Source organism: Mastomys coucha, unplaced genomic scaffold (genome assembly GCF_008632895.1).
Source record: "Mastomys coucha isolate ucsf_1 unplaced genomic scaffold, UCSF_Mcou_1 pScaffold14, whole genome shotgun sequence".
Classification (NCBI taxonomy): Eukaryota; Metazoa; Chordata; class Mammalia; order Rodentia; family Muridae; genus Mastomys; species Mastomys coucha.
Window position 1 is genome coordinate 3,123,051 of NW_022196896.1, and position 12,723 is coordinate 3,135,773.

General features: G+C 42.4%; 1 protein-coding gene across 2 annotated transcripts in view; it reads right to left on the reverse strand.

The window, feature by feature from the left end:
* Positions 1-3,741: 3,741 nt before the first annotated feature.
* Positions 3,742-12,723, reverse strand: part of Rars2 (arginyl-tRNA synthetase 2, mitochondrial) — a 44,798-nt gene continuing 35,816 nt past the window's right edge. For both annotated transcript variants that reach the window (XM_031366400.1, XM_031366401.1), the window contains exons 13-20: positions 11,771-11,847; positions 8,828-8,952; positions 7,451-7,518; positions 7,264-7,373; positions 6,812-6,907; positions 6,420-6,494; positions 4,351-4,414; positions 3,742-3,926 (exon numbers count right to left, since the gene is read on the reverse strand). In XM_031366400.1, the coding sequence (XP_031222260.1) occupies positions 3,840-3,926; positions 4,351-4,414; positions 6,420-6,494; positions 6,812-6,907; positions 7,264-7,373; positions 7,451-7,518; positions 8,828-8,952; positions 11,771-11,847 (702 nt within the window). In that variant the 3' untranslated portion in view covers positions 3,742-3,839. The remainder of the gene's footprint in view (positions 3,927-4,350; positions 4,415-6,419; positions 6,495-6,811; positions 6,908-7,263; positions 7,374-7,450; positions 7,519-8,827; positions 8,953-11,770; positions 11,848-12,723) is intronic.

Below are 12,723 nucleotides of genomic sequence, written 5' to 3' on the forward strand. Positions count from 1 at the left end.
GACAGAGACAGAGAGAGAGAGAGAGACAGAGAGAGACAGAGAGATATCTTGTACACAGAGCATGGAGGTGCCATGGTATCTGTGTGTGTGTGTGTGTGTGCGTGTGTGTGTGTGTATGATGTACACAGAGCACAGAGGCAATGATGCAGGATCAGAATAATATCAGGTGAAACTACAATATTCAAGCAACCAGGTTTAAGACAGTGTCTGAGGGTTAAAGTGCCAAAGCCATTTCTGTACACACTGTTCTCTTGTTCAGGCACTGGGAGCGGAAGCATAGCCTTCTTCTCCAGTTCATGGATAGTACTTTGTCCCCACAGCAGGAAAAGGTGTAGCTTCTCATAGCAGAATGAGGAAGGAGTAGGACAATTGAGAACACACTCAGTGTGTAACTTAGAAACCAGGATCGACTTCATAGCTCAGAACTGACTTCTGGGTGATGACTGAGAACTCTAGTGATGTATTTGTGCCATTTACTGTCTGCTTCCTGTTTCTTTGCTGTCAGCTGGTATACTTTTCAGAAAATTTTATAAGCCGCTTTTATACTTTTTTTTCTATAAAGTACAATTACCTGTTGGGCTCTCAATTTGTGACTTTCAGTGATTTTAAAATATTTCTATAATGTTAATGGGGAAACCCAGCAATAAACTTATTTATATCACTTTTGTGTAGTTACTTTGTTTTATGGTCATGATCATTATGGTCATGCAGAAGCATTAACATAGCTTTTATTTTTCTGTGTGCAAAATGATATCAGATAAGGATTTTGTTTGGAAGTAAACTAAAATCTAATTCTTACAAGCCTTGAGCAAAAAAATAATCTTTTGGGAAGAGTTACAGCATAAAACATCTTACCAAAGAACTATTATTTTCAAGGCTTAGTCCCAGTGTAATTTTACTCAAAGCTTAAATACTCATTGGTCTAGGAGAAAGTTTCTCCAAAGAAATGCAGAGGAAGAGTGGACCCAGAACATGACTCAAATGTACATGATAGAAAGCAACATTCCACGGTTGCTTTCTATTGGAAGCTTAATGGTACTCTAAGCAGAAAATTGGCAGATCACTTACAGTTGTGACTATGTGGATAAAAACCTTTCTACAGTAGGAAGAAGGTAGACCATACCTGTCAGTTTAAAACAATGTCTAGTCCAACTGCAGAAGCTCTGGCTCATGCTAACTTCTCTTCATTAGAATTGTATTACTAATATTTAGATTAAATGAAGCAGGCCAAGTAGAAATGCTGGCAGAAGATGGTTATCAAACATAACACATTATGCTTAATTAAGCTCATATTATTGACTCAAGTCAGACAAACTACCTTGTCTATATGCAGATACATGGGAGCCAAAACTCCATCTCAAATTATGGCTTAACACTGGCTGACACTTCACAAAAAAATCTGAATACAATGTCTACAAGTCTCTCTCTTCCACACTGGTGGAGCTGGAGCACTAGGAAAGCCCGCCTACACAGTGATTCTCCAACAAGACCACATCTTCTAATGGTGCTACTTCCCACGGGCCAAGCATATTCAAACCACAACAAGGTTCCAGGTAGCATTTGAGAGCGGGCCAGCTTGCCTGTACAGCACAGCAGGGCTGACACTGGCAGGTGAGTCAGCCCCAAGGGCAAGAATGTAGGAGGAGCTGCCCAAACCTCTTGTCTACTATGAGCTGGCGTGGGTGCAGGGGTGATGCCTGGTCCCTTGCCACTTGCAGCAGCTGGGAGAGCTGGCCCCGGGGTAATGAGAATGGGAGAGCTGTCTCTCATTGGCGGCAGCTGGGAGAGCAGGCCCTGCACCTCTCCTGGCCCTGGCGGAGGGGGCACAGGTGAGCCTGCCCTGAGGGCAAAAGTGATTAGAGCCCTGGTCCCATTGGGTGTGATGCCCTTCCCTCCTCTCTCTTTGCCACCTGTGGTGGTTGATAGAGCTGGCCCTGTCCCCTCACTGGCTGTAGCACTCTGGAGAGCAGTCCCTACACCTCACCTGGGCAACACAGTGGAAATGGTTCTGAAGATAAGGGCGAGCCAGCCTCGAGGGTGTGAGAGCAGGAGAGCTAGCTCAGCTCCTAACAAGCTGCAGCACTTGGGAGAGCAGGCTTCTGAAGGCATGGGTATGGGTGAGTTGGTATGCGATTAGGAGAGCTGACCTGCCTCCTGCTGACAGTGGCATTGGATGGTCTAGCCAGAGCAGTACTGGAGAGCTTGTCCTGGTGGTGTGGATAAGGAAGAGCCAGCACACCGGTGGACCAGCTGTGGTGCCACCCAGGCCCAGATCCAGGGCTCTGAGATGGCCACTCCAAAATCTCTATCATCTGCAAACAGTTGGGACAAATGAAGGGGTGGATCTTGCTGATCCAAAGCTGCAGGATCTCTATGACACAGGGCCACAAAAGGATAACTGGGAGAATGTGGGTCAGTGTTTTGCCCCTCTGCTGAGCAGGATGACCACAGAGTGCTACACTGTGTTTACTATTGTCCAGTGTTGGGCTCAAGTGAAGCACTGAGACACCACTCGGGGTGGGAAATCAGCCTAGGATGTGGGAGGCTGACACTGGGCTTCCCTGACTCCTGGGAACCCAGTTGTTGATGGAAAACCACACAGCAGAGTGGAGAACGAGGGTCAGGAGTCCCGGGCCTGTGATGGGGAACACGGCCTGAGGTTCCCAAACTCCTGGACATCCAGGTGCCGCTGGGTGGAGGGGAGTTGGGAATAGAGTTGGGGGCCCATGGGCTGAGGACAATGATGAGCCCAGAGCCAGGGGGCAGTGGGGAACTTCGGCTTAGTTCATCTGCAAATTTGTGCTTAGCAGTGGTTGTCTGGGAGCACAGAGGGGCCTTCTGTGGGAGACTTAAGCTGTGGCTCTGTAGACAAAGGCCTGCTCCATGATCCCCACAGCAGTTCTTGATGGAAGAGGCAGTCCTTGCTTCCAAACTGTTTATTGATTGTTCATTGTGGAAAATTGGTACATACCACCTTCTCAGGGTGGACTAGAAATTAAAATACCTTTTGCAGGAAGGAATGCCTAGTAAGGGAAGCTTATTGGCTGAACTTGGGGTGTCTAGATACTTCATTAGCATGGAGACCTCTGTTCTGGGCTATGTAACTGCTGTGGGGATGTGGGGAGTGTGGTCATGTGTTCCAGGCCAGGAACCTAGCAGGGAGCAGGGAGACAGCGACTGTCTCAGGTGGGTGCCTGGGTGCCGGGTCTCGTACCTACGCAACCCTACAAGTTTCCTGGCACAGTCCACTGTCCCACAGGAGAAGGCCCAATGAGGATCCAATATTGATGGTGTCAAAGAAGCCAGAGGCCTCAAAACAGACCAATGAGCCACTGCTGTGAGCATTTGCTGGTGAAGCTGTGTGGACAGAAGGATAGACTGTGGGACACATGCTGACATGCTATAACTCTCATGATGAGATGTTGTCTATGCTTTTGTTGTGGTGGTTGTTTGTGTGCTTTTTATTTTGGAGGGGAGTTTGCAAGGGGATGGGGAGATGAGTGGGATTGGGGTACATGATGTGAAACTCACAAAGAGCCAAAAAAAAGTTAAAGTCTATTCTGGTCAGGTGATGACGGAGCACACTTGTAATCCCAGCACTTGGGGGGCAGAGGCAGGTGGGTCTCTGTGAGGCCAGCCTGGTGTACAAAGTTAGTTCCAGGACAGCCAGGGCTACGCAGAGAAACCCTGTCTCAAAACAACCCTCCCACCTCCCCCCAAAAATACACTCTACTACACACATTCTGGGACAGAGTAATACTTTAAATTCTATTTTGAACAGCAAAGCATCTGATAACAACTAGAACTCATTTGCATATAAAACATACTTTATCTAGAAATTACATTCTACATACAGGTGTAATTCCAAGGAGTTTCATTCCATTGGCTAAGACAGAACGGACAGCTTTGAAAAGGTGAAGTCTGGCCTACAAAATAAAGAATGATTAAATGCTCAATAATATGTTAGCAACAAGCAAAAAAGAATGGTTTTAGAAGTAATTCTAGTTTAAAGAAGGAATACTGCTTGATAGTCCTGTGCATACTCTATTCAAGGGGAAAGCCATTCAAGCATCTCTTACAGAAAGATGAGTGCAGCGCAGTGGGAGAGGCTGAATTTGTCACTTGAGCAGCTGGGGGAAGATGTATTTGATAGTCTGCTGTTTTGGGAAGTACTGATAATAACTCTGATATTACAGCCCCATTCTATTCATTACCGAAGTCAGAAAGTGTACTGTTGGAGTTAAACAACAGAAGATAGGTCAGGAAAACTCCTAAGGCTTAGTACTAACAGTTTATAAGATTAGTTTCAGCTGCCAAGTGGTTACATAGAGGACATTCAATTTAACATACCCCAGCCACATCAGGAGGACTGTCTTTCACCTGGAGAGTTTTATGTGCCACAGCTGCAAGGTGACTGAAATAAACAAGAGAGAAATCACAATGAGGACCAACAGTACCTTCCTGTCCCATGAGTCCTAATCCAATGCTTTAAAGCCCAGAGTCACTAAAGCTATCTGAAGTTTGAATCAAATGCATTTGCTTGTCTGTAATACAGCAAAACACGACAGCTTTAGATCTGAGTTTTGCATCTACCAAATGGCAAGTCTTCTAAGACTGTGATTCCCCTGTTTTACGGAAATAGGGCATGCTTTTCTAGTAAGTAGTATTTCCTTATGTAGACAAAGTATAACATGGTGTGCCCTTTCCCCTGTGTCAATTGACACGGGATAGAAACTAGTACACACACACTGGACACACACTGGCAATTTTCTGTGAAGGCATGACAGCAATGAGCCATGAAATGCACATGATTATCATTTATTATTAGGTGACATTTCATTTTGGCTTTGCCTTTATATGTAAGTAGAAAATTTGAAAAAAAAAATCAACCCAAAACAAACACACACAATTAAACCTATTTAAATCTAAGGGAATCAGGGGTAGGGCTGTAGTACTTAGGAATATCAACAGGAAGATTAAATGAGTCCCAGGTTAGCCTGGACTATACAATGAGACCCTTTCTCAAGCAACAAAAGCCAGGGAGGGAAGGTAAAAAGTATAATTAAGAACAATGTTGCAGTATTCTCTCATTTCAGTGAACAGTGAATAAAAGCAAAATGTCTGTTCTTTAGATTTACTTCAAGTAAAAGCATTCAAATCCCCATGAAATTTCAACCAGTGGCTTTGAGTGGCTTCCTAATCCATCTGCTCCCTAAGCTCTGTGATTTTGTTGTCTCTCTTAGAACAGTAACATCGACCAAGCACCCTGAAAACTCTCTAAGGCCCAAGGCTTGCTCTCATCTCTATCCTTTTAGCCATTAGAGTTGTAGTTTTTGCTCAACTCTGTACCGTCCCTTACTTCCCAAGCATTTGCTTCTCCTGATAAACACCTGCTGCTTCCTCCCGAGAAGACAGATTCCCTCAAAGTGTATCCATTTTCTGACAACACACAAGTCCCTTTGTTATAACTTCCTATGCCACTGTCCATTCCTATGATACTACCTTATATGACTGAATAAATAAAACGAAATCTAGTCGTCACAGAAGTAACAATTTCTATAACTTAAAGAAAGCAATATCTAGGGCAGGGGATTTGCTTATAGGAAACCTTTTGATGAAAGAAAGAAAATAGAGGGGCTGAAGAGAGGGCTCAGGAGTTAAGCACATGCTGTCTTGCAAGACCTGAGTTCAGTTCCCAGAACCCATGTCAGGCAGAAACCACCTGTCTGTAAAGTAAGTCCTGCTTCAGAGGATCTGGTGGCCTCCAAAGGACCCACACACGTAGTGATACCATTAAGTTGTGCATTCATCTTAAATTATGCATTCTTCCATGTCCCTGACCCAGAGAGCAATGCAGGTTGGAAACAGCAGATACGACAAAAGAGATTTTATATAGTAAATATCCACAATAAATGCTGAAAAGAACATATGACTATTGCTCAGTAATGCTATCTCTGCAGTGCTGCTTGCTATTCTGAGTGCCTCTGGCCAGCTGGAGTCAGTAATGTTTCCTCCCTTGTAAAACTCAGTTAAAGACTTCAGTAAAGTGTCTTATATTTCTTTCCCATGTGATGCTTTCTCTTCTGTTCAATAGAGAGCAAAGCCCTTTGTTAGGGACAGATGAGACAGCATGCAGACAGGCACAGGTGCAGATTCAAGCAGGAGATGAGTTTATAGTAAGTCACAAGCTACAGATAGAAGCTCACTCCTGGGTAAACCCTCCAAGGGTAAGTGTTTTGATTGCTTTCCTCAATGTAGCACCTATCCATATTGGTGACTGAGTTTATCGTTAAGGTCAACTAGCATGCATGCCTATGCGTGAGCATGTACACAAACATACACACACCTACACCCACACCACATGAATAAAAAAATCTTAAAAATATTTTAAAAAGAAAATAGGAAGACAAGAAAATTACCTTAGAGTTAGGAGGTAACTAACGATGTGCTTCGGCTGTAGGTCCTGAGATGACGTGTAAAGTACCTCATCGAACCTAAAGGATGAAGCACAAGCTGGTCATTTGTTATGTGAAGCTAACCTGTTAGCTTGAGTGTTAAGCATGTAAAAAAGACCTGGGAAAATGTGCATTTTTCTTTCATACTGTGGCAATACTCTTTGTGATAATATTTTTAAGACTAGGATTAACCTTCAACATGAGCTTGATCTGTCCCTTAATCTGTCCCCAAAAGGCAGATTCCTTTTGGGCTTACCTAGAGGCAGGAGGCAGCCTGTGAACCGAGGACACTAGAAGTCAACAATGCTCTTAATTTAGGTAAGAGTATCAGACTTGGTAATAGTAGACTCTCCTACCTGAGAAGATGCTGGAGAATTGAAACAGACTGTGGCTCTTGTAAACAGGCAACATTGAAGTCATTGAGATACCCACATCCAAAAGTCTCTTCCAAACTGTTACCGAAGTTTAAACAGATGTGAAAGAATCAGTTAGTTATTCACAGGCTCATGGCTGCATGTGATGACTAGCTTTGGGAAATTTTGAGAAAACCCTCATTTTCTCAAGTATTTTCAGTGTCTCTTAAAGTGTAGGTGACAGGATATTCTTTGGCAGAATTACTGAGGATAAAGTAAGGCAATGTGGAAGTGTTTCTTATAATGGGTATTTTACAGTATAAATGAACGTGTAACAATAAGAGGGATGCTGTGTTTTGCCCAGATTTGAATTAAGAGCTATTGGACAAGTCCAGAAAAGAGGGCCAGCCACTGGTCTTAGAACCACACCAGGCTCCCCTACAGCCCCGTCTCACCTACAGAGGCGGGCATGGGTATACTGCAGGAAGACTCCAGTGTCCCCACGACTCTGGAGAACACGATCCCAACTGAACTGATAATCAGATAAGAGCAAGCCTCTGAAGTCCTAGAATGAGAGTACATTGTTACCCTGGGTTTTGCTACACAGGACGCAAGGTCTCAGAGGGAGACATCCTAACGCACCTGGATGATGAGAGCTGCAAGCCCCACCCTCTCCGCAGTCTCCTGAGGGTTTTCTAGTTTTTTGGTTGCTGAAAACAGATAAAGGGAGATATTTTCAACCTGCACCATATTGTTCAAGAATAAAAAATCAACCTGAGAAAAAAAAATTTGAAACATACAATCAAAAAATAAGATGATGGGAGGCAACAGGGGTTTGTTTTTGTTTGTTTTTTTGTTTTTTTGGAGGGGAAACTGGGAAAGGGGAAATTCGCATGTAAATAAAGAAAATATCTAAAATAAAAAAAAAAAAGAAAGAAAGAAAAAATCATTCGAAATGTAAATAAATAAAATATCTAATAAAAATTTTAAAAAATTAAATGAGAAAAAAAAAATAAGATGATAATGGTTGCTTTGCCTTCCTAATTTGGGTTAATTTATCTAAGTCAGTTCTCCTGTCTACATCAAAGTGAAGATATGTGAACGTATTTGTTTTTAGAAATATCCCTTGCAAGGTATTAGATACAGCACATAGTTATTTTTCCAATGGTGAAGATTAAACAGTTACATGAACTTTAGTTACATGGATCCAATTTGCAAGACAAGGATTTGGGCTAGAAGACAGCTTAGTTGGTAAAGTGCCTGCCAATCCAGTGTTTTGAATGAGCACAGCCCCATAGGCTTATATCTGAATGTTTAGTCCCTTGTTGGTGGAACTGCTTGGAGAGGATTAGGAGGTGTGGCCTTTCTGAAGGAATTGAGTCACTGAGGGGTAGACTTTAAAGTTTTAAGAGCCCAAGTCATTCCCAGTTAGCTTTCTTCTCTGCCTTTTGCTTGTGGATCTTAAGTTACTGTTCCAATGTCATGTCTGCCTGTCTGCGGCCATATTCCCCACACGATAATGATGGTCACAGACTCTAACCATCTGGAACCATGAGCCCCAAATTAACTGCTTTCTTTTTATATGCTGCTTTAGTTATGGCGACTTATCACAGCAATAGAAACTACAGCTCGAAAGCACTAGGACCTGAGTATGAGCCATAACCTATGTCTAAACAAGCTGAGCATGCTGGCGCATGTGTGTAACCTGTGCTAGGGAGGCTTAATGGCCTGCCGGCCGAGACAATGAAAGATCCTGTTTGTTTGTGTTTTATAAAAAGTGGACAGCATCTGAGAACTCCTCTTGCCTCAACAAGAATGTATGTATGTGTACTTGTACAGATGCAGACATCTAAAAAAATAATGCAGACAGTTCACAGGATGACTCTGACAACACATGACAGTTAAAGCTGTCCATGGAAGGAAGACTAAATTATATTAACACATCAAAGTAGTCAAAGGTACTTCTGATCAGGCTCAGTGGAAGTCCATGAAAGCATGCAATAGATAAGGAGGATTTACTCTTAATGGAAGCCATGTTCTGTAGCATCCTTGACTGAACCTCATTTAAGACATCTTCCAGAAAAGTGACATCTCCTCTTCGAGTCTTCATTCCCTTTACTATCCCGAAGGGTACATACTGGCACCTGGAAAGGGCAGGCATTAATTAACAGAAGCTAAAAAACGGCTCATGATAGGAGTGTACCTTAGTACTTCTGCAGAAAATAATTCAAACTTTGAATTAGCAAATAAATAGGATGTAGCCAGGAGTGGTATACATGGTGGCAATTCAAACATTTGGAAGATGGAAAGATTTGGAAGATTAGGAATTCAAGGTTAGCCTCTGCAGGGGCCCCTGTACAGGTACTTCCATGGACAGGTAGACTAAATTCATTTCCTTGCTACTGTGGAAGAGCATCAACGAATAAGAAATGCAGGTCTTCACAATAGGATACAGAGCCCTTGGTGTGTGCGTGCGTATGTGCATGCATGTGTGTGTGTGTGTGTGTGTGTGTTCCATATTTGTTCCACAGTGGTTGTACCAGTGTACACCTCAACCAGCATAGAAGCAGACAGTTTTCTCTTTTCCTATATCCTTCCTAGGATCTGTGGTCATTTGTTTTCTTGATAACCATCACTCTGGTTGCAGTGAGACGGAATTTCAAAGTAGTTTAAATTTGCATTTTGTGATGGCTAATGATGTTGAATGCTTTAAAAATCAAACTCACAGAGTTCTTCCCGACTCTACCTCCTGCGTGCTGTGCCACCATTTATATTAACTTTTAAAGACCTCTTTTGTCAGTTTCATAGTTCATGTTTTGCTTTGGTTGTTTTCTTGATTTTTTAAAGGTCTTATACATTCTAGATATTACTCCTCTGTCATGTATGGCTGGCAATTTTTTTCCCACTCTGTCCACTTTCTCTGCTTGACTGTTTCCTTTAACATACACATGCTGAGGTTCCATTTGTTAAATGTTATCCTGATTTCCTGAGTGACTGAAGTGCTATTTAGAAGTCCTTATATTTGCCTTAAATTTAATTTAAAATTTGAATCTTAAATAGCTTTCCCTACTTCTAACAATTTTACTTACTTAAAGGTCTAGAATCTATTTAAAATTATTTTTGCACACTGTATGAGACATGACTACTTTCATTATCCTACCTGTAGATATCCACAATATTTACAATAAGTGACATAACCCATGCTCAGAAAAACAAACACTACTATGTTCTTTTCTGACTTCTAATTTTTATGTATGGCCATTTATTAGAAGTCAGTTATGTGTAGAGGCTGGGAAGGGACCCATGGGCGTCCTGGGAAGGGTAGGGGCAGGGAGCGTAAAACACACCTGCTGTGAAAGTGAAGAGAGGAAGAGCAGGGGTGGAGAGTTGAGGGGAGAGGGACAACCAAACCTAAGGATGTATGAGAATGCTATATATAAGCCAAATACTTTGTAAGATAATTAGAAAATAAAATCAGTTTTCAAGTTTGAATGGCAGTACTCTATGTGGATGCATAAAACTGTTCCCAGAGCCATAAGTTCATAAAAACATCTCAGTGCCAGGATGGATGCTGCCTTATGACTTATTATTCAGGAAAGAAGCTCCTTGGTTGCCCACCAGTCTTAGGTAAGACAGAATGGGCATCAGTTACAGGACATTGAGAAATCATATTGGAACTGGCTGGAAGGCTCCTCCCTGCTGGCTAGCTTTCATCATGCCAGAAGATGCTTCAGGCTGGAGGAAGGAGTAATTAGTAACCTTACTCACCTATGGTCCTTGTGAGCTAGACTACTGGCCTGCTAGGCAAGAGGTACCCATTGGTGTACACTGGCATGACTGTTACTGGGGTAACTAACTGCTTCCTATTCCACAGAAGGGAATTCATACCTGCTAATGTATACATAACAGAGCTAACAGCATGGGTGGGTTAAGCCTTAATGAAGAAACTCCTAGGGTTGTTTTGACAAATGGGGCTACTAATGAACCTTCTAAGTGCTGTCAGCTTTGGTCAAAGAAACTTCTTTACCCAGTGGGCAACAGTGAATTCAGAGTAACTACAGTGTGGCTGCTGAATGCTGAGTCCTAAATGTATCACCTAAATCACCCCTCCAAGGTTCAGTGAACATTTTGGAACAAGGGTAGGTGGTGTGTGTTGGGGGGCAGGAAAAATATGAATCAAAGGAAGTAGGAGAATGTTGTGGAACGATGCCTTTTAGGTATGGCAGGGACAATACACTAATGAACTCACAATAACTGTGAACCTGCACAAGTCTGCCCCCCCCATTAAATTACTCCTTCTTGGAGAGGGGCTTATGAGACCCTACACCTTCCTGAGGACAAACAGGCAGTTACTAGATGAAGGGAGAGAGATTTTGGTCAGTACTATTGCCCCCAAAATGTCATCCATGCATCTATCAATAACATCTCACCCATGAACTTTAAGCAACCCTAACAAATCACTGGCAAATAAATAAATGAATGAATTAATTAATTAATTAAAAAAAATAAATAAATAGGAAGACTCACTGGGAAGGGGGTCAATGGGAGTGGAAGAAGAGGGGACCAGTGTGAATATGATAAAATGCAATATATATATGCATTAAGATATCACTATGAATAACTAACAAATTGTAAATTAAAAAAAAGCAAAAAATAAAATACAGGTTTTTGCAGTTCAGCAGAGTTTCAGTTTACTGAGATAACAGTTTGTGATTAAATTATGAGTTGCCTTTATAAGGAAGAGAAATGGATATTAATAATTGAAAACCAAAACAGCAGCATCAATATATAAAATGATTAAATACATTTATCAGGACGTAAATTAATACAAAAATCAATCTGTCTTTCTAAACTAACATCCTGAAAAAAGAACTGAACATAAACTATTGCGGTTCTGCTCTGAGGCTGGCTGCCATGAGGTGCTAGTGGCTTTGATCAGGCAAGAAAGGACAAGGACCCTACCTGTCTGCCCAGTCATATCCCATGATCTTCAGGATTTCGAACACTTGCTCAAAATGCCTCTTTTGCCCTTTGTCTGCCTTAGAAAAAAAAATTTAATTTTAAACAAAACAAAGACAAATTAATAAATAAAAATAGGCTGGTCCTAAATAAGGTTAACATCCTTATTAGACTAAAGTCATTGTCAATACATTTTAAATAAACACAGTAGGTGCAGGAGAAATGGCTTAGTGCTTAAGGGTACTTGTTAGCTGCTCTTCCAGAGGACCCAAGTTTGGTTCCCAGCATCCACACTGGGCAGTTCACAACTCCAGCTAAAGAGGATCTGATGCCCTTTTCTACCCTGAGGGTACACACATGCACCATGCACAGCCACACACATGCACACACGCAGGCACGCACACACAAAAACAAACTCTGATTCATTCTCTCTCTCATACACATAAATAAAAACTAAAATAAATCTTTAAATAAGCACACCATAAGAGCATCAAGGTTGAAAGGGAAAATAAAGGCAGCAACTCTTTAACACAAGAGGACCCACGGACTCTGCTCTCCTTAACACAGGAGGACACACGAACTCTCCTTAACACAGGAGGACACATAGACTCTGCTCTCCTTAACACAGGAGGACCCACGGACTCTGCTCTCCTTAACACAGGAGGACACATAGACTCTGCTCTCCTTAACACAGGAGGACACACAGACTCTCCTTAACACAGGAGGACACACGGACTCTCCTTAACACAGGAGGACACACGGACTCTCCTTAACACAGGAGGACACATGGACTCTGCTCTCCTTAACACAGGAGGGCCCACAGACTCTCCTTAACACAGGAGGACACACGGACTCTGCTCTCCTTAACACAGGACACATGGACTCTCTTTAACACAAGAGGACACACGGACTCTCCTTAACACAGGAGGACACACGGACTCTGCTCTCCTTAACAC